At 47.9% G+C, this 19,452-nt stretch overlaps 1 protein-coding gene across 1 annotated transcript; it reads right to left on the reverse strand.

The window, feature by feature from the left end:
- Window positions 1–862: 862 nt before the first annotated feature.
- Window positions 863–19,226, reverse strand: C2H4orf19 (chromosome 2 C4orf19 homolog). Its single transcript, XM_021701670.1, has 3 exons — window positions 19,177–19,226; window positions 4,243–4,296; window positions 863–3,247 (listed from the first exon to the last, which is right to left on the reverse strand). The coding sequence occupies exons 2-3, from the start codon at window positions 4,272–4,274 to the stop codon at window positions 2,332–2,334; spliced, it is 948 nt and encodes a 315-aa protein (XP_021557345.1). The 5' UTR covers window positions 4,275–4,296; window positions 19,177–19,226; the 3' UTR covers window positions 863–2,331.
- Between the last annotated feature and the right edge of the window lie 226 nt (window positions 19,227–19,452).

The raw sequence follows: 19,452 nt of genomic DNA on the forward strand, positions 1-19,452 counted from the left end.
GACCTGTCTGCACTAACTCCTCACCTTACCTTACCCCTTTTCTGTCTGAATTTTCTTCTTTCATCCTTCTGTTGTAGAGACGGCCACGGGAAGTCAGGATACCTTGTAGCTGTCCAGTCCTCCTTCCACTGGACCAAAAGTTCAATCCCTTTCTGTTATACCAAGTGTGAGTACAATCTTTCAACCTCTTGCAAACTGGCTCTCTCCCAGGCTCTTGTGTTCTGAGGCCCTGGCGTACCAGACACAGCAAGCTGACCACCTCAACACTCAATGTCTATTCTCCCTCTTCTTGGTAAGTGAATCCTCAATTCAATTGGAAAATCCAGACAGAGAAATAAGTTTTCTTAGTCTTTCTTGCATCTAAATGTGACCACGTGACTAGATGTTGACCAAGGAGGTATAAATGGAAGGGAGGGAGATTCCTTCCTTCTTTTCCCTGCATGAAAAGCAAATGTAATGACTGGAATACACAGTAATCTTGAGAAGGAAGCCAAGATGATAGGAGCATGGGTCCCTGATAGGATGGAACTCTTACCACCCTGGACTGCTAACTCTGGACTTCTTCTAATACTTCTTCTCAATACATCTCTATTTTTATATAAGCCATGTATCACATGCAGCTGCACCTAATCCCAACAGATACACTTTGGGAAACTCTTGAAGGGACCACTCTCAAATAGGAAGCATTCCGTGTACTAAGTACAATAGCAAATCCTCCGATTGTGCAATTAACAATGACAACAGCTTATATTTTCAGCGCTCGGTGTGACCTTATATGTGGAGCTGGTGTGTCACCAAACAAACCCAGGGTAATGTATGTCTGGTAAGCATTTGTAAGGGTGCCATCCTTAAAGATGCTGGGAAGCTCAGAAATCACCTTTTTATTTAAATGATCACCAAAGTGCAGCGATGACATTGACAGTGTTAGAGTTTTCAGTTGTGAGGACATAAAGCCATTCTTCAAGGATTTGTTAACTGGTAAGACTTAGCATTTTATTGCGTGCCTACTGTGTGCCAGGCACTGTAATAAATACTTGCATAATCTCATTCAATCTTTATAAATACATACTATTATTCTCACTTAACGGATGGGCAAATAGAAGGGAAAAATTATTTGCACAAGGTCGTGTGGCAAAGCTGGATATCAAACCAAGGTCAGCCAGGTTTCAGAGCCTGTGTTATGAAATGCCATATGAGAGCATCTCCCATGTTCATATTTTTCCAGAGAGACTTGACCATCCTCTAAATTCTCCACTGAGTCACGTCAGAATGGCAGTTCTTGCTTTTATAAATCAGAGGGCTGGCATCCAGAGAGGGCTGTGGCTCATCCTTAGGTAAGATCGGAGTACGTGGTGTCATGAGTTTGAACGGCAGGGACAAACAGCCAAAGCCATTCTCAGCAAATGGACTGGTTCTCCTCACCTGTAACTCAGTAGTGCAGCTCTTGAAATGGAAAGAAACATCAAGGCTTACTGACACTCAGTCTGGGAAATGAGAACCACCTTTGAGTTACAGCAGACAGACACATATGTTGTTATATTTTAATCAGAATTGACATTAAGTGGCATAAAACATCTATCTCTTCGCTCTTCCCAATCTCATGAACTTAAAACTCAAATACAACACAAGCAGTTTTCAGAATTATTTTGGCGGCCTCCCCAGTCCCAAAGGAGATTAAAAAGTAATAATGTAAAAAAGTTAAGGTCAAGGTGTCCTAATATCACAGCTAATGACTAACCATTTGCTTACTGGTGGCTTCTGCTCCATCCTGAAGCCTGCTGAGTTTAACTCCATGTCAAACAAGTGGTTAGTGATTAGTTCCCTGGGTGACTGTCCCTGAAGGCAAGCCATGCTCTGGGGACACGCTAGGCACTTTCAGTGGGGGTAGCTACTTCTTCCAGGTTGGGTACAATGTCTGGCTCTCAAAAGCAAGACAACGAATTTACAAACAGAATGTTCTGTGATTCTGTGCCGTTGGTGGTGGTGGGAGGGGTGGGGATTAAGCGCTGGGATTTGAGAGCATTCTCGAGCATATCTGTCCCAGATGTTCTGGAGGGAGATGTGGGTCGACGAGCAGGCTGTTTGATTCCCGCATGTGCCGTGGGCACCTGCACTCTGATTTTTAATCTGGCGCCCTGAGTGATCGCCCGTTGACACAGTGGTGCTGTCCATACTTAACAACAAGCGGCCTGGTGCGGGCACCCGCGATCATCAGCGCGGATGCGGACGCAAACCACCTGTAAGGCTGCTGGGGGCGCAGGCTGCGGGGCACCAGCTCCGACCACGGAGCATGCGTACCCCACGTGCGCACAGCCACACCTGCTCAGGGCCCTAATCTGCCTCATCCACGTCTTCCCCAGCGGTAGCTGCTTCTAAGGCTGCGAGGGCTTCGGCCACGGCCGCATCCTCGTCCTCCGCGTCCCTACCCGGCTCTCCCGCGGAGCCAGGTGCATCCTCCCACCCGGTTCTCCAATCGACCACGGGCGCGGCCTGAGCAGCATCCTCTGCTTCAAAGTAGACACTTAGATCTTCTGTCGCCACGGCCTCGCTTAACGAATCCCAACTTCTCTTCAAGGGGAAGGGCATGTTCGAACCGTGCTCCCCCACCCTGGGGGAAATTCCCGCCGGGGCTTCGTCGTCAGTCTGGCTCTTGGAAAGACAGTCCTTTTCTTCCGGATCAGCTTTGTCTACAGTGGAGCCCCGAAGGGGAGGGTAATCCGGGGCCGGTATCTGGAGGTCATGGTCTTGTACTCGCAAGGCAGGACCTTCTGCCCTGGAAGAAGCTCTGGAGTCCCCATTTCGGACGAGCTGGGTCTCTTGCGAGGCCGGCAGCACACTGTCCTGTTGTCCTTCCGGGAAGGGTTGAGTTGGGGCGACGCTGTGCGCGGTCCTGACGCAGGAGCCCCTGTCTCCCCGGTGGGGCCCATGAACCCCAGTGGGCTGCAGGGGGGCGGGGGCGGGGCCAATGCCGTTGATGGCACTGCCAGCCCTGTCCGCACAGTATCCCCCCGCCGTGTCCCCCTGAGGAGGCGGTCCTGGGGGAGGCCAGTGGGGCTCCTGCCCGCCGCAGGCTCTGCCTCTGCTGGCCGTTCTCTTCAGGCCCTCGCTCTGCAGCTCGTTTTTGTGCACGAGGACTTGGCCGCTCTGTTTGCCTTTCAGTTTACCCGCGTCACCTTCATCCACCTTGTAGCTGTTCACCTCGTTGACATAGCCAGGGGAGGGCACTTGAACCGGATCAAAGAGATAGCTGGGGGTGACAAGGATGAGGGTCAGGCTAAACACGAATTCACTTTATTCGTTACTACCTTTATGAATAACTAGCTTCCATCACTAATATTTTCTCCTGCAGGCTCTGCCTCCTTCTACTATTCCTGTTAATTTCTGCGATTATTCCGTTAAGCCTATATGTGTGTCTAAACCAATTAGATAGAGTTGGGGTAAAGGAATAGAGCCTAAGAAGAGATCCAAGAGAGAAACAAAGTAAAGTACAAAGTGATTCATGGAGTTTAAAAGCAACCAAACAGGGAAATAAAACAAATGTCCAATAACAGGGGACTAAGTGGTTAAGCACATCCCCTTAATGGAATATCCTGCAGTTGTTAAAACAATAAATATGAAGTCTGGACTAACATGAATGATACTTCTAATATTTATTACGATAAATGTTTTTTGAATAAAGCCTACCATCACATTGTGATTACAATGGAATAGAACTGATACACACATACATATGACTAAATGGATACAGCCATATAGCTACAGATGTAGAACTAGAATAATAAAAAGTGTTATTTGCGAAGGAAGCAATTAGTCCGGTTTTAGTTTGTGTAGAATTCTATTCATGGGATCCAAATTATTCTGAAATAGAATCTGGACAAAATTAAAAACACGTATGTGATGGGCGTGGTTTATTTTCAGCGACGCCCTGTCAGGCATCATCTCTGAAACCCAAGCTTTTCTTTGTGCTGAAGCTCTCTGGGGAACTGGAGACTCAACTAAACCAAATCTGCTCTCAGAGCATTATGTCGTTCCCAACGTGCTCTGAGCGGTGAGCAAAACAAGTTTAAAAATCTAGGTCACATGTCCTCTTAAATGATATCAAAGCAGTTCCAAACTCAATTTCTTAGCAATGCTGGTCATGCCCCAAGAGGGATAAATGCACGAAATCCATGCATGGTCTTCAGAAGGGCCCCCACGGGAATCCCAGATTCCTCCACTCAGAGGTTATTTTTTCAACGTTACCTTTGTATCATTTTACAGCACCTGCACCCCATCTGGATTATTTTTTGTTACCATCTGGAAAAGAAAGTTAAAAAGGAGAGAACACAGTGAATGACACATGAATGGAAATTACGTTTGCTTTCTCTTCCTTAGATATTCCAAGTTCGTCGAGTCACAATTTTTGGCAAAAGGACAACACGCGCGTCGGGGAGGCCATGGTTCCTGGGAACCCCTTCCTTTATACCAAATCGTGAATTCAGAGCTCTCAAACATCCACTCACACTGGTCTCTGCCAGGCCCTTTTGCCCACCCTGGGAGGTACCTGTGTCATCTCCATTTGGCAAAAGAGTTAACACAGGCTGAAGAATGCAAGGGGGAGAAAGGTGGGGTTGAAAAGGATCTGTGCCATTTCCTAGCTCATCGCCTTGTGCTGGGGCCGCGGGAACCCAACCAGGGTGCAGCCACCGTGCCGCAGCGGGAGGTGTAGGAGAGAAGAGAGGACTCCTTATCAGGGGATTAGCTACTCAAGTGTTAAAGGACATCTGGCTACGGTGGTTGACCTGCGTGTTCCACAGTAGACACCCAAGGAGGTTACAGCTGCAGTCATCATGCCACGCTTACCCGGGACTAAACTGCACCTGTTCTGCCTTTCCCATGACTGGGCCACACCTGGCTCCGGGCCAAGGGCTCCACGCTCTTCCAGCTCAAGGACGGGCCCCTGGGGCCTCCTGGCAGCGGGTGGGTTCAGCTCTGTGCTGCTTTTATCTCCCACCTGCCCCTTTCCAAGTTTCGTGTTTCCTCTGACTCAAATCTTCCCTCCATGTAGAACTGATCATGTTGTTCGGATCTTTCCTCTGAAGAGCTGAAACGCTGGCGTGGAAGAACCTCTAAATCACTTCCCATTTCTAAAATCTACACCCTTTAAAAGGACAGGCCAATAACAGAATCCACAACCCCGGTCTCTCCGTCCCTGTAAGATGTGCGCGCTAGAAGAGGGAGAGATCATTCATCATCCGCCGCATCGCTGCCTCCCCCGGCCCCTCTTCTGTCTTCTTTCAGTTGTGGCTGAATTCCCAGGATGCCCTTCACAACTGCTTCACAAGCCTTTACTCACACGAAAAATGACCAGTGCTCTCTCGTTTCTTTTTTTTTAAGATTTTTTTTTTTTTTTAGTAATCTCTACCCCCCAACGTGGGGCTCGAACTCACAACCCCAAGATCTAGAGTTATATGCTCTTTGACTGAGCCAGCCAGGCGCCCCATGACTGGTGCTCTTTAAAAGGTTATAGACGGGTAGGTTACGGGGCCTATGTAATCCACAAATAACCTCTTATGGAGTGCTGAAAAATGGCCCCCCAAAGATATCCCCATCCCAATCTCTGGAACTTGTGAATGTTACTGCTTATGACCAAAAAACAAACAACAACAACACACAAAAAACCCAAAGTCTTGGGGCACCTGGGTGGCTCAGTCGTTAAGTGTCTGCCTTCAGCTCAGGTCATGATCCCAGGATCCTGGGTTCGAGCCCCACGTTGGGCTCCCTGCTCGGCAGGGAGCCTGCTTCTCCCTCTCCCACTCCCCCTGCTTGTGTTCCCTCTCTCGCTGTGTCTCTCTCTGTCAAATAAATAAATAAAATCTTTAAAAAAAACCCACCAAAGTCTTTGCAGATGTGATCGTAGATTGGAGTTGGGGAGATTTACTTGGATTACATGGTTCGAAGCCCAGCTTCTGACGGGCTGTATAACTTTAGGCCTCAGCTATTCCATCTGTAAATGGGACTAATGATATGTCTACCATAAGGAATTGTTGGCGATTATATGAGTTAATATTCATAAGAAGCACATACTTATTACTCGGACCTGTTTGGACACAGCATGTTAAAAAAAAAAAAGGGATGGAGGCCTTGCACCGAAGAAAGATAAAATCTAGTTGCCACCACACACACAGGAACAAACGCATTTACAACACCAAGTAATACTTGCTTTCTGGAAAAAGGGCCAAATGGTATACTTCTATCAACTGTGGCACCAATGGAAAGATAGAAGCCCCAAGTGCCACAGAAGTTCCTCGGAGGGAGAGATCATTGGGAGCTTAGCCAGTAGTTTGTGTGTACAAGCATTTCCTTCTTCAAAGCCCTCTCAGTTAAATGACCCCGCTTCCAGAACCTGGAATTTTGTTCCCAGCCTCTGCTTCCACTTATGCCTATTTTCTGCTAATAATTCACAAATCAGCTGGACAAACAGGATAGATAACAAATACCACGTGCACCTCCTCCCCTCCATTAGCCCTGCTCCCCCCTTTCTCCCCCCTCCCCCACCCTGCTCTAAAACTCTGCCCCCCTCTGCCTACTTGCAGTACTTTTATTTATCTTGGACTCCATTTAAAAACACAATCAGTCAGGAGGATAGGTGGCAAAAAAGAAAAAAAAAAAGTCAAAAAAAAAAAAGGAGAAACCAGGCTTAGAAGTTTTTGAGAGAGGGCAGACTGTGGGTCATCATCATGTCATTGAAGCCATCGTAAAATATTAATCGTTGTAAAAATATCAGGGAGGTCAATTTGGGGATGGGGAGTTCAAGAGGTGTAGGAGGGGAAGGTTTTCAGGAAGGAAGGAGGGAAGGGAGAGAGAGGAAAGAAGGGAGGAGGTGAGCAAGGGGCAGGCCTTGAGCCACACCTCGGGTGATCAGGTCTCAGGCTGACCAAGGTCAACCGTGGGGAAGCCTGGCCCGGCTGCCGGCCCCACCCTCTGGGGCTGGGGCTGGGGCTGGGGCCTGGGGGCCACGGGCACCGAAATGCAACACCGCTGAGATTGAAGAGGCCAGCTCGAGAGCCACCTCGTCCTTGTTTCTTAAGAATTTACAAGCCACCTGGGGCTTTGAGGTGCCCTTCCTCCTCCCCCAGGAAAACCACAGGATCTATTTTTCTTCCAAAGCCACAGAATGTAAAGGATGTTTTGATGGCTTTCCCCTTTCAAGAACAGGTTTCTAGCTTGGCTTCTCCCCCGACGGCTGGCCTTTGGGGCACACCACATGGGTTTCCTCCGGGCCTGGTTTCCTACCTGAGGGCCATGCTCCGAGCCTCTCCGGCCTGCGGACACAGCCTCTTCCTGGTCAGGGCTCAGCCTTCTATCACCTGCCCAGGGCTCTCCCTCCCCGGCAGCATTCCTTCCCTCACTGAGGCAACTCCTGCGTCCAAGGCTGTGTGACCGCTGACGGAAAGGGTGGGGACTAGTGTATTTACATCCAACCCCTGCCTGCCCCTATCTACAACTGTCTTCCTTCTGTTAAGATTCCTAGTAACAAATCCAATTGATTTCTCTTTTCCTATGTCCTTGCCACACCCACATCTTGCTTTGAGCAAGGAGCTCTCCCATGTCCGGGATCGAAAAGGGAATATTCCTTGCCTGGTGTGACACATGGAAATGGGGGGCGAGGGGTGGGGGGGGGGCAGAATACATGCTCGTCTGAAATAAGACTGAGTTCAAAATGGGCAGTCTACCTGCTTTCTCTCAGCGCCCCCCCAACCCCCCTCGACAAGGGCTAGCTTGAAGGCGAGAACTCATTTGTCAGGGGCCTTTCATTACTTAGCAGAATCGGAATTTGCTTTCTCTTTGGAATATAAAAAAGCAACAGAGAAGCAAAGGGCAAATCCTTTGCAACCATCAGCTGGTTTGCACAGGGGAAAAGCAAATACCATTAGGATGGGATGTCCACCCACCGCAGGTGACCGGCCACTCCTGGAGTCCTATGTTGGGGGTTGACTCTGCCCCGTGTTTTGTGTTGAAGTTAAACAGTCCTGTGTTTGAGGATGGACATGCTAACACTCCGTCAGTTACCTAGTCAAGTCTCCTTGCTGGAAAATCCTGTTTCACAGCGGGGGGGGGGGGGGGGGTGTTTGGGGGCGGGGAGGGAGACGGGAAGACCACGGAGAGTCAGTTTTCTAACCAGGCAGAGACGCTGAGTATTCATCTGCAAGTCAAGAGGTACAGGAAAAGGCTCAACCCAGTTGCCAAGGGCTGCCTTTGAATAGTGACGGTCCTAAAGAGTGACAGACGCAAAGGACAGGAACCAGCCAGCTCGTGAAGTTTCTACTGGCCAAATCTGGGACAATTAGAGCATCAAAATATATATACTACTGATACAAAGGATTATAACCCCACTGCATAAAACGAGGACCTATGAATCCACCCTGATGGAAATTTAAAAAGGGAAAGTTCTGCCTTACAGGTAGGAAGCCAGCTAACACACACACACACACACACACACACACACGAGGACTCATGGGACCAGAAGGATCACCATCATAACAGTAACTGATTCAAGCAAGAATCATCAGTGGATGCTGAGACTAGTGGGCAAGAGTCTAAGGAGAACAGAATGGTTAGTCTCCAAGCATCTCCCCAGCACACGCTTAAAGTTCCAAAAGTATCTGGGCAGTGGAGACACCGGACACAGGGCACCTGCATCCGATAACCAAAGGGAACACTGCCTGCACTCGGCGAGACTAACCAGCTCCAGGTGCCCCCGATGGGACGCCCAGAGAACTCAGCCTCACTTCTCTGGTTTTCCTGCCGAAACAACGTAACCTGGGTGGAAGAGTGAAGCAACGTCTGTGAAGCCCAAATGGAGGGGTATCCTGCAAAACAGATGGCCTGTACTCTTGAAAAAAAAAACGTACTAGTGCGAAAAACAAAGAGCGAGGAGCCATTCCGGATTAAAGAAGACAAAGGAGCTATGATGGCCAAATGAAATGCATGCGCTTTTTGCTAAAAGGTCATTATTGACACAATTGTTGAAATCTGAGTAAGGCCTATTGATTAGGTAACCGTATTAAGTCAATGTTAATTGCCTGATTTTGATCAATGCACTGGGGTATATAAGAGAACGTCCTTGTTCTTAGGAAACACACAGGGAAGTATTACGGAGGAAAGGGCATGGTATCTGTAATTTATTAAAATGATTTAGAAAAAAATTTGTGTGCGTGTGTGCATGTGTAGAGAGAGAGAGAGGATAAAGCAAATGTGGTAAATGTTAACTTTGGGGGATTGTGAGTGGAGGGTATATGAAGATTTTTGTACTTTTCTGACAGCTTTTCAGTAAACCTGATGTAATGTCAAAATGAAAAGTTAAAAGAAAAAAAAAGTGGGAAATTAAAAAAAAAAGGCACCAACCTAATGTCAGCTCTTGTTCTGCGTATCCCTGGACTAGGACAGACCACCGACGGGAAACCGCTGATATTAAGATACTCCCGCTAAGGAAGCACAGGGGATAAGGTTTTGGAAGGGTGCTCCCCAAGCCCACCGATTTTTTCTGGATTTAGTTATCCTGAGTACGTCCTGAAGACCTTTCCTCAATAGCCAGTCCCAGGCACCGGAGCGCCACAGGCCAAGAAGGTATGGCTCCTGTCCTCCGCTGCCATCTTCAAGTGCTTTGGTGTCCTCCACGGTCTGCTTCCCCTTCCATCCCAAGCTCCTCACAGGCAACGCCGAACTCACGGCAGCATCCAGCTCACACGCGGCCCTTCGCACTTGCTATTCAAACGAAGGCATGCCGGGTGAGTGAGAGCTGTGAGTGAATTAAGGATGAGGAGGAGATTTTCTAGGTTATTCCGACAGAGGGCCTGCCTCTTCCCGTGATCGCACTACCCAGTGGCCCAAAACAAAGAGCCAAGCACAGGAGCTGAGAGAGATGGGTGGGCAAACCCTCCCTTGGGCCATTCCCCAGGTCAAGGGCATTCGGCGCCATGCGTTCTAGCCCTTGAGCCGTAGAGGATGCAGCGGGGAAGTGGTCTGAGTTGATTGAAGCTGGAATGCTTGGGAGAGAGAGACACAAAATAAAACGCTTAAATTTCCAGCTCCGTTTTTGAAAAACCAACTCGCCAGTGTTTACAAAACAGCTGGGATTTCATGTAACCTGGGCAGCAAGTGAAGTTGACAAATATTTAGTGAGTGGTTTCTGGGTACTGAGCTCCTGGGCTCAAGAGGAATGAAGGATGCTAATTGCCAGGTGCTGAAGAAATTGCTAGGTGCTTTATAGGATAGATAGGAGATGGCCTGCCCAACTTCACTGACTGTGCTGAATTCACAACAGAAAAGGGACAAGAAGCTAAATTCTAAGACCACTTAATCCATTTCCTCCTTTCTGGACAGCCTTTGAAAACTCTTGGTGTGTTTCTTTTCTCCTGAAGAGGCTAAGCTTGGGTGATTTTGGAGAACCTGAAAGACTATATGAGGACCTTTATTATCAGCGTCTATTTTATGCATTCTCAATAGTTGATGTGCGGGGCGCCTGGGCCGCTCAGTCCGTTAAGCGTCCGGCTCTTGGTTTCGGCTCAGGTCATGATCTCAGGGTTGTGAGATCAAACCTTGAGTTGGGCTCTGCCTGCAGTGTGGAGTCTGCTTGAGATTCTCTCTCCCTCTCTCTCTCAAATAAATAAATAAAATCTTCAATAGTTGATGTGCTACGGTATGTGTTAGCATCACCCAGAACTGGGTTTGATGGGATATTTATGTGCAGAGAGGTGTTTGTAGGTTTTTCCTCTCAGAAAGCGGTCCCTTGTCAGATAGGTTTGGGAACAGTAGAGATTAAAGGTTAAAGATGAAGGCACCTGGGTGGCTCAGTCGTTAAGCGTCTGCCTTCAGCTCAGGTCATGATCCCGGGGTCCTGGGATCGAGCCCCACGTCGGGCTCCCTGCTCAGTGGGGAGCCTGCTTCTCCCTCTCCCTTTCTCTTTCCCTGCTCATTCTCTCTCTCTCTCTCTCAAATAAATAAAATCTTAAAAAAAAAAGATTAAAGATGAACACATTCGTGATTATAAAAAGAACTATTTCACTTTGCTGACATCAGTATTTACCCAAATTATTTGACCACAGAATTTTTCCCCCATAAAAGACTTATTAACAAACAACAAAACTTGTGTTTTGTGAAATATTTTGGGAAGAACAACGGTTGAAATGACAGTCCTAATTATCAGGGGGGAGTTTTGTGCCTCAAACTCGAAGTGTTATACCGTGTCTGGGGGGAACCAGCCCGGCCAAGTTACCTGTTAGCAACAGCTCCCTCACCAAGTGCAGACGTGGGAAACTCTGTGGTCTCTCGATTCCTCAGTTTCTTTATCTGCAAAAGGAGTCCCTGACCTCAAAGCTCTCCTCCAAATCTGATAACCTAAAAAGGTGCCTCAGTGAAGAAAGGGGACTTCCCTCATGACCCCCTCCTCCACCTCGTTTCCACACGGTTGTCCCCTTGAATACTGAGGCTGGGCAGGCACCAGCAGGACGCTGGTGCGGGCGCGGTTTCTCGCAATGGCTTGTAAACTACACCATGGCCAATACACCGCTGAGGTGTGTTTGGGTCCCGGGTCCACACTCGCCCCAGCCCAAGATCCTGACCAAATACAAAAAGCTTCCCCTCCTTGTCCTCCCTCAGGCCCCGAGTTTTCTGGCTCATTCCCTCATGCGTGAGGCTCTTTGGCAGAAGTCTCCTCAGCCTCTTTCCAGGGAGTCCCCGGGGGAGAGAGGGCATATAACAGCAAAGCCCCTAGGAGGGGTGAGGACTCAGATCTCGGGGACCACCCTGCGAGAATGGGGGAGGGGGAGGTGCGGGCTATTGGGCTGGAGGTTGAGTTCTCAGGAGCCAAGGAATCAGTCAGTCTCTGAGGATGAAATGTCAGGGTTGAAATGGGTATTTCTTGATGAAAGGCTGCGCTGGGGCCCACTCAAATCATATTATTTAAAGGGCTGCCTCCTTGGTCTTTCCCAAGGCTGTCCTTGCCAGGGCGTTCACCCGAGGAGGGTGTCTACACTGCTCCCGCAGTGCCTCCATCGCATGAACTCGGAGGAACAAGCCAGGTCCTGGTCCCGTAACTTCACCGTGGCTGGGGCCACAGGATCCTTGCTGTCTGTGTTAAATGTGGAAAAACAAGACTTTTCCAACTGCGAGAATGTCACTCCAATTTTCTCTCCTTGTGGTTCCGAGACTGGCAAATCGCAATCTCTCTGATGGATCTTAAAAACATTTCTATGGCCCTTCCTCCTACTCAAAATCTGACACCATTTTTTTCTTTTCTGATGTGGTCGCTGGTGAGCTGTCCTTAAGACAGATGTTTCGTGAATGGTCACAGCCATTACATGGTGTCCCCGCTGATTCCACGGCTCTCCAAAGAACCCCTAGCGTGTACCAGGCACTGGACCAGGGTCTGGGGAAACAATGGCGTCCGGGCGCTCCCTGAGAGCACTTCTCGTCTTGAATGTGTGTGTGGTGGTGGTGGTGGGGTATATGTGTGGGGTGGGATGGGATTTAGACAAATGTTTGGGAAGACTCAGCACAGCACACGGGCATTTCAGCCTGGTGGATAAAGGAGCAATCTAGGCTCCGAGGTGCCGGTTTCAATTCTCCCTCCGACACTTACTAGCTTTGTGACCTCGAGGCAAATTTCTCAGCTTCTTCAAGCTTCAGCGGACAAATCTGCAACATGGGAATGAAAGTGTTCCAGCTTGCCGGGATCGTTTTGAAATTAAATGAGTTAGAAGTTTGTAAGGCATTTACTATAGTGTCTGGCATACTGTCAGTACTTATTAATACTTGCAATAGGTCGTTAACGTTTCAGTGTTTACTATGCGTCAAGTAATGTTTTAGGAACTTTTTTTTTAGATTTTATTTATTTATTTCAGAGAGAGAGAGAGCGTGCATGAGAAGGGAGAGGGGCAGAGGGAAAGGGAGAAGCAGACTCCCAGCTGAGCCGGGAGCCCGATGTGGGCTCGATTCCAGGACCCTGGGATCATGACCCGAGCCGAAGGCAGACACCCAACTGACTGAGCCACCCGGGCGCCCCTGTTCTAGGAACTTTCATGTACTCATTCATTTTAACTTTGCAACAATCCTTTAAGGTGTGAACCACTGTTTTATAGATAAGTAAGTGGATGTAAGTTAGACAGTGATACAGTATAGCTATTATAAATGCTGTTGTTCTAATTTTCATTATTATTAACATTTCCCGGCATCTGTCTTGGTAGGTTCTGTTGGTTTCTGAGTCCATTGGGTTACACAACAAACAGCAGTTGGGGATCCAGCAGCTTCTGCAAAAGGGAACTGGATCCTCTTAATTTAGGCTCGGACAGAATTTTACAGGTGTGCTTGCTTCTGTGACCACCAGATGGCAGTACATGGCGGTTGTTTAATCTACACTGGAGGGAGGGACTGGGGATGGGAAAGGCCTCGGAGACAAGGTTTAGGGCATAAATAGTGTAGGTGCTTTGCCGTGTGGCAAAGTTAGGGAGTAAGTGATGTGGTGAATATTTCAGATAGCGGACTGTCACCTTTAAGTCCCGGTGGCCGTGGCACCACCGTATGGCAGGGCCTCCTGCAGCTCTGGCCCTGCACGAGGAGGTTTATTCCGTAATCTGGCCACATCATGGTGGGGTCAAAAGGCTCCCGCAATCCTATAGAGACCACTGTTGACGCAGTGACTGCTCATCAGATCCCCAGATCGGAGAGTCTGGGTTGCTCCCTCCCACCTGTACGTCTGGACAATGATTCTGTGGCAGTGGCTGGGGAGGAAGGAACCTGTGGAGTGTAGAGTTACAGTTCCTTCCCCCCAGGTTAGATATGATGCTGCTGGGCTGTCCATGTGGCTGTCCCTCCCCGTGGCCATCTTTGTGCTCCCCCCAGACCCTGCGGGCTAGCCCATGCGTGAGCCGGTTTTGGGGGCCCATCTTTTGGATGAGGGTACGTGGCCACGAACTAGGAAGTGAAGATAAGCCACAAAATAACACATGGACCAATTTGAACGTTTGGGGGGAAGAAGCTCATTATTTTTGCTTAAAAATAAATTCAAAATATTGTGTGTTTGAAAAGGCAAAAATTTGCATCAATTATTGGAATTAAACAGAAGGCATACAGGAATTTCAGGTCTGTGAGTAGCTTGGGGTCGGCCGTACCCTTGGTGGGAACTGTCGTAGGGGAGAAGTTTGAGTAGCTCTGCCTTTATTCTCTGGAGTGCACGTTCCTAAGAGTGGGCTTCTCTTTGGAGCAGATGTGACGTTAATTCATTACTGCATCAAGGCCGGGGTGTGCGTGGGGATCCTGGTGGCACTCAGCAGCAGAGGCACGCTCCACCTGGGTCTGGGTAGGGCCCGAGAACCCGCATTTTCTTTTATTTATTTATTTATTTATTTATTTGAGAGAGAGAGAGAGAGAGAGCACATGAGAGGGGGGAGGGTCAGAGGGAGAAGCAGACTCCCTGCCGAGCAGGGAGCCTGATGCGGGACTCGATCCTGGGACTCCAGGATCATGACCCGAGCCGAAGGCAGTCGCCCAACCGACTGAGCCACCCAGGCGCCCAATAACCCGCATTTTCTAACAAGCGCCTGACGCTGCTTTCTGAGGCCCCCACTTGGAGAACTGGTGCTTTACTGCCGTATGGATACCAAGGCAGGCCAGGCCTCTTCATTTTGGTCAGAAACTCATCCCCGTCATCACTGTTCCCAATCCCATCCCCAACTGGGGCAGTTTTCCAATCTTCTTAAGTTTCTAAAAACTTTGTTTTTCAGAATTTGCGTTTAAACACTTTCTAAATTATATTCGGTCTATTATCCATCTCTATGGGGGCTGTAACAGGGACAAGTTAAAATAACCAAGTGTCTAGAAATATGGGATCAACTTGAACCTCCTAATGTTCACTAGTTGGGCAATAACTGGAACAAATCGACGACACGGGGCTGGCGCACTGCCTGTCTCGTCCTGCTGGCTCTGTGTCCTGGGCAGCGCGATGGGGAGGAGCCCATGTCCTCTGCATCTGGGTGGGTCCCAGCAATGGAAGGTGCTGGCAGAAGAGCAGAGACGGAAGATGGGAGGAGCCGGGGTATTTCTCCCCTCTCTCTCTCTCGCTGCTCGGACAGTATCCTGCCCATCCTGGCACTGGCCGTACCCCCTCACTGCCCTCCATGGCTCCAGCTGCTGCCCCAGCATCCGGTTCTGCACCTCCCCCTGCGGTGCTCCTGTCTTCCTGCCTTGACCACCTCTGTGTTGCCCCACCGGTTGGTTTCCCAGCTCTGCAATTATTTGCATAGCCCGCTGACTCTAATTTTTTCTGTTTGAAAGGAGAGGTTCCTGTTTCTGAGCCTAATACAAACAGTATCCTGGTCAAAGGCCTTCTCGCTACGCTACTAAAGAATATACGGCAACAGCATTGGACTCTGCAAAAACTGGTATTCTCGAACGTACATGTTGTTGCTTGCTGCGCGCCTGACACAGGGCAGGCCATGGGGGATGTCAGTGGTGGTTGGGGAAGGGACTTAAGCCCCTCCATCACCTCCATCAAGTTCTCTTCCCTTTCTCACCACAAATCAGTCTGTTTCCTGTACAATGTAACTTCCTTACAAGTCTCCTATCTTCCCTTCCCAAGCTCTCAAGCCCCTCCTATATCTACATAGGGGTATTCTAAAACTGCCATTGGAGAAGGAATCGGGGCATAAGGACCTTCATGCTATTTTTAGTAATCTCACGAAAATACTCAACGTCACTGATGGGTGTGGGTGATGGTGATTAATATATAAGCTTATAGATGTTCTTTACGGCTGGTAAAATAAGGAAGTTGTTCCCTATTATTAGTATAGGCACTGGGCCATATTGACCCATTCCCCATCATCAATATAGTGTCAGGAAGCTGATTTGTAATATGCCCCTAAATGCTTCAGTGAGGCTCCAAGTCAACAGCTTAAGACAAATATCTAAAACTCTTAGCGGTGGTAATCCAGATATCCCCCTGTGCTTATTAAAGTGCTTTTGAAGTATATGTTGAGGAACTCAATGCAGATTATCACAGACAGCTCTGAGGAGAAAGTGACTGGGACCATATATAGATCTCAACTAATATCTACATAATCTCATTGAAAATAACAGAGTTTCATCAATCATGTGGAATTAGATGTTTTTCCCAAATTCTGCTCCTTGGGTAGAATCTTGTTGGCTGATGAGCCAACAGACGATGCCACTGAAAACCAAACCAAGTGTGCTATTCAGGAATAATCACCGCGGCACCAAGATTCAGACCCTACTGAAGATGGGGGGCGGGGAGACCATGACCTTCTGAACAAGTGCATTTTGGAGCATCTTCAGATAATAGAAAGTATAGTTTATTCGAGAAGATTTTAAAAATCTGAAATGAAGATGATGTGTTTTCATTTATCACGTGCAGTTCTCTGTCTTTCTCATGTGCGATCAGGGGACCCCCTTCCGGCATACTCTTGACCACCATGGTAATGGTATCATCGGACAAAACTCATCTCGACTCAGTTTGCTGGGCTCATCTACTGACTTTGGTTCAAGCTGCATAGGAAGGTCAGCATCACCCTTCTTTAGTAGGGTATCTGCTTGGAAACATAAGAGATGGCCTTGGCATTAGCACATGGTTGCTTTCATTTTCCTGGCCACATTACCAGAGGACCGGTCAAAGAACATGTATAAAATCATAAAGGGGGTCTAAGAGAAGAGGAGAAAGAACCTGAAAATCCAGTATGCAGAAGACAGTCTAGTGATGCAATTATGGGAACGGGCTCTGGAGTCAAAATCTGGATTGGCCTGTTGAAAGCTGGGTGATCTCCAGTGAGCCATTTAACTTCTGAGTTTGCCAGCCATCGGATGGGGAACACAGTAACATGTAATCTCACAGCATCCCTATTAAGATCATGTGATTTAGGGGCGCCTGGGTGGCTCAGTCGGCTAAGCGTCTGCCTTCAGCTCAGGTCATGATCTCAGGGTCAAGCCCCCGAGTCTGCCTCTCCCTCTCCTTCTGCCCCTCCCCCTGCTCATACTCTCTCTCTTGCACTCTCTCAAGTAAATAAAATCTTAAAAAAAAAAAAAATCACATGATTGAAACATGGTGATGGGCCTGGCGGAGAGTGTCTGGCAAGCAGGAGGTTCTTAAATGTTGACTGCTCTCATGTTCATGGTCATTGTCTGTGAGAAGATTCTTGAACTACGGGCTGCTATTTGTGTTTAGACACTGTGAACAGAATTTCTGAGTGATGTTCTGACCGAATCCTCCCTGGAACTGCATGGGAATCAGGGCGCATCTCCAACACACAGTATGCCTCCTATTTGGGAAATAGCTTTATTTGGGAGTGGGGAGAAGTCTGGAAGAAACGTGAAGCATTTAGAAAAAGCTAAGTTCTGGAAATGACGGGGAAGCCTTAGAGGAGGCGATGTGAACCGAAGTTTATAGGGTACGGCCGGTCTTGTACAGATAATGACAGCTTTTAAAGCAAGCATAGCTCAAGACTAGATGCTTGGATCAACTAGCTTGTGTAAGTCCCAGTATCTTAGAGTGCCCAAACTGCAAAGAATCTTAAAGAACATCCCACTCAGTCACCTCATTTTATAAATGTGCTCCGGACTCAAGGCTGGAAGCATGAACTGGTCAGAGGACGAGAAAAAACAGATGGTCCCGTATTTTAGATGACCTCTCCATACGCAGAACTGAATCCTCAAGGTTTCTTTGAAGTATAGTAAAAATAGTTTGTGCACTTGAAGAGACTGAACATGGTTCTATGGCCTCAGTTAACCCTCAGCACCTAACTGGGGGCAGCACACTCTGCTAGTTCTTAGGACACAAAGAGACAGAAGATCTCTGCTGTTTGTTAAAGGGCTCGCCACCCATTCAGGCAACATATATTTTCTGAGCACCTATTACATGCCAAGTACTGAATTCAATCTCAGGGATCTGGAAATAATTTTACAGTCTAGCGAAGGAAAAATGTGTAAGTAACATACAAGAATGGGGCGCCTGAGTGGCTCAGTCGGCTGAGCATCTGCCTTCGGCTCAGGTCATGATCCCAGGGTCCTGGGATCGAGCCCCGCATCGGGCTCCCTGCTCAGCGGGAAGCCTGCTTCTCCCTCTCCCACTCCCCCTGCTTGTGTTCCTGCTCTCGTTATCTCCCTCTGTCAAATAAATAAATAAAATCTTTAAAAAAAAAACCATACAAGCAGATGACTAGTCTAGTGTTAACACGACTGAAATGCGTCACCCAGTCTTACATAAGGAGCACCTGAGTAATCTTGGGAAGATTAAGAAAGGCTTGTGGGCAAAGGTGAGCAGATAATGGTGCTGGTGGAGTTCTGAACCACATTCCAGGGGGAAAGCAACATGAAGGCAGGAATGCTGCCTCTTACACTGTCTCTCTTAGACCCACCCTCTTCTCTCTCTTCTCTCCATGTGCACGGCTACTGCTCTGCCCGTAACATTATCCTCCTGTCACCTGCATCCACCCGATACACTGGCCATACAGAAGTCACGTGGTCTTTTTAGGACACAAATCTTAACCGTATCACTCTCCCTGCCCATAAAACTTTTCAAAGTTGCCCAATGCCCTCAGGATATTTAATAACATTTAATAATGATGATGATGATGATGATAAAAATATCAAACTTACATACAGCTTCCTAGGTACCTGGTGTTAATCTACTTGCTTTATGGGTCTAATTGATCCCCATTATTTGTGGATTCCATATTTGTTCTAATTCATCTAACCTGCTAAAATTTATTTGCAATCCCCAAATGAATACTCACTGTGTTTCTGCAGCCACTTGTGGACATGGGCCGAGTGGCAAAACGTCTGAGTTGTCTGAGGTGCATGTTTCTAGCTAAGCTCAAACAAGGCGAGGATGTTCCGCCATCTTGTTTCAGTTCCTCATAGTGTAAATCTTTCAGTGTGAAGACTTAGTTGGGTCATGCTCATCTCACATGTTCTAGAATTGTATCCCGAAACAACACAAGTAAAAAGGAAATAACGAAATTCTACTCAAACCAGAATGAAGCCAGAAAGAGACAGACCTCAGGGATTGATCGGTTTACTGGCTTTAATGTTTCGGGCAATAAAAACTGTAGTGAAAGACCGAGTAATAGAAAATTTAATGGAAAATGGAAAGATTGCTTTTCCCAAAGCATAAAGAAGAAAATTGCTTACCTGCTGTGGAGATTGTCCATTAGGTTTCTCTCGAAGTTTAACTTCTCTTCCTGCAACAATAAAAAAGTTGCAAATTGAGTCTCCAAGTTGCCTCCTGTGCCCAGCCAAGTTGCATCTTGACAGTGACAGCAGACAGCATGTCCTGAGGGGTTGCTAGGCAGCGATGTGGGGGAAAGGAGTTCCTGGCCCAGAAAGACAAGTGTCTTGAAACCTGCCAGGTCTGGGTCTGCAGCCCTAGCTGCTGACAACCAGCAATCAATGAACAATCCACCCAAA

The sequence above is a fragment of the Neomonachus schauinslandi genome, chromosome 2, assembly GCF_002201575.2.
Source record: "Neomonachus schauinslandi chromosome 2, ASM220157v2, whole genome shotgun sequence".
NCBI classification, from domain to species: domain Eukaryota; kingdom Metazoa; phylum Chordata; class Mammalia; order Carnivora; family Phocidae; genus Neomonachus; species Neomonachus schauinslandi.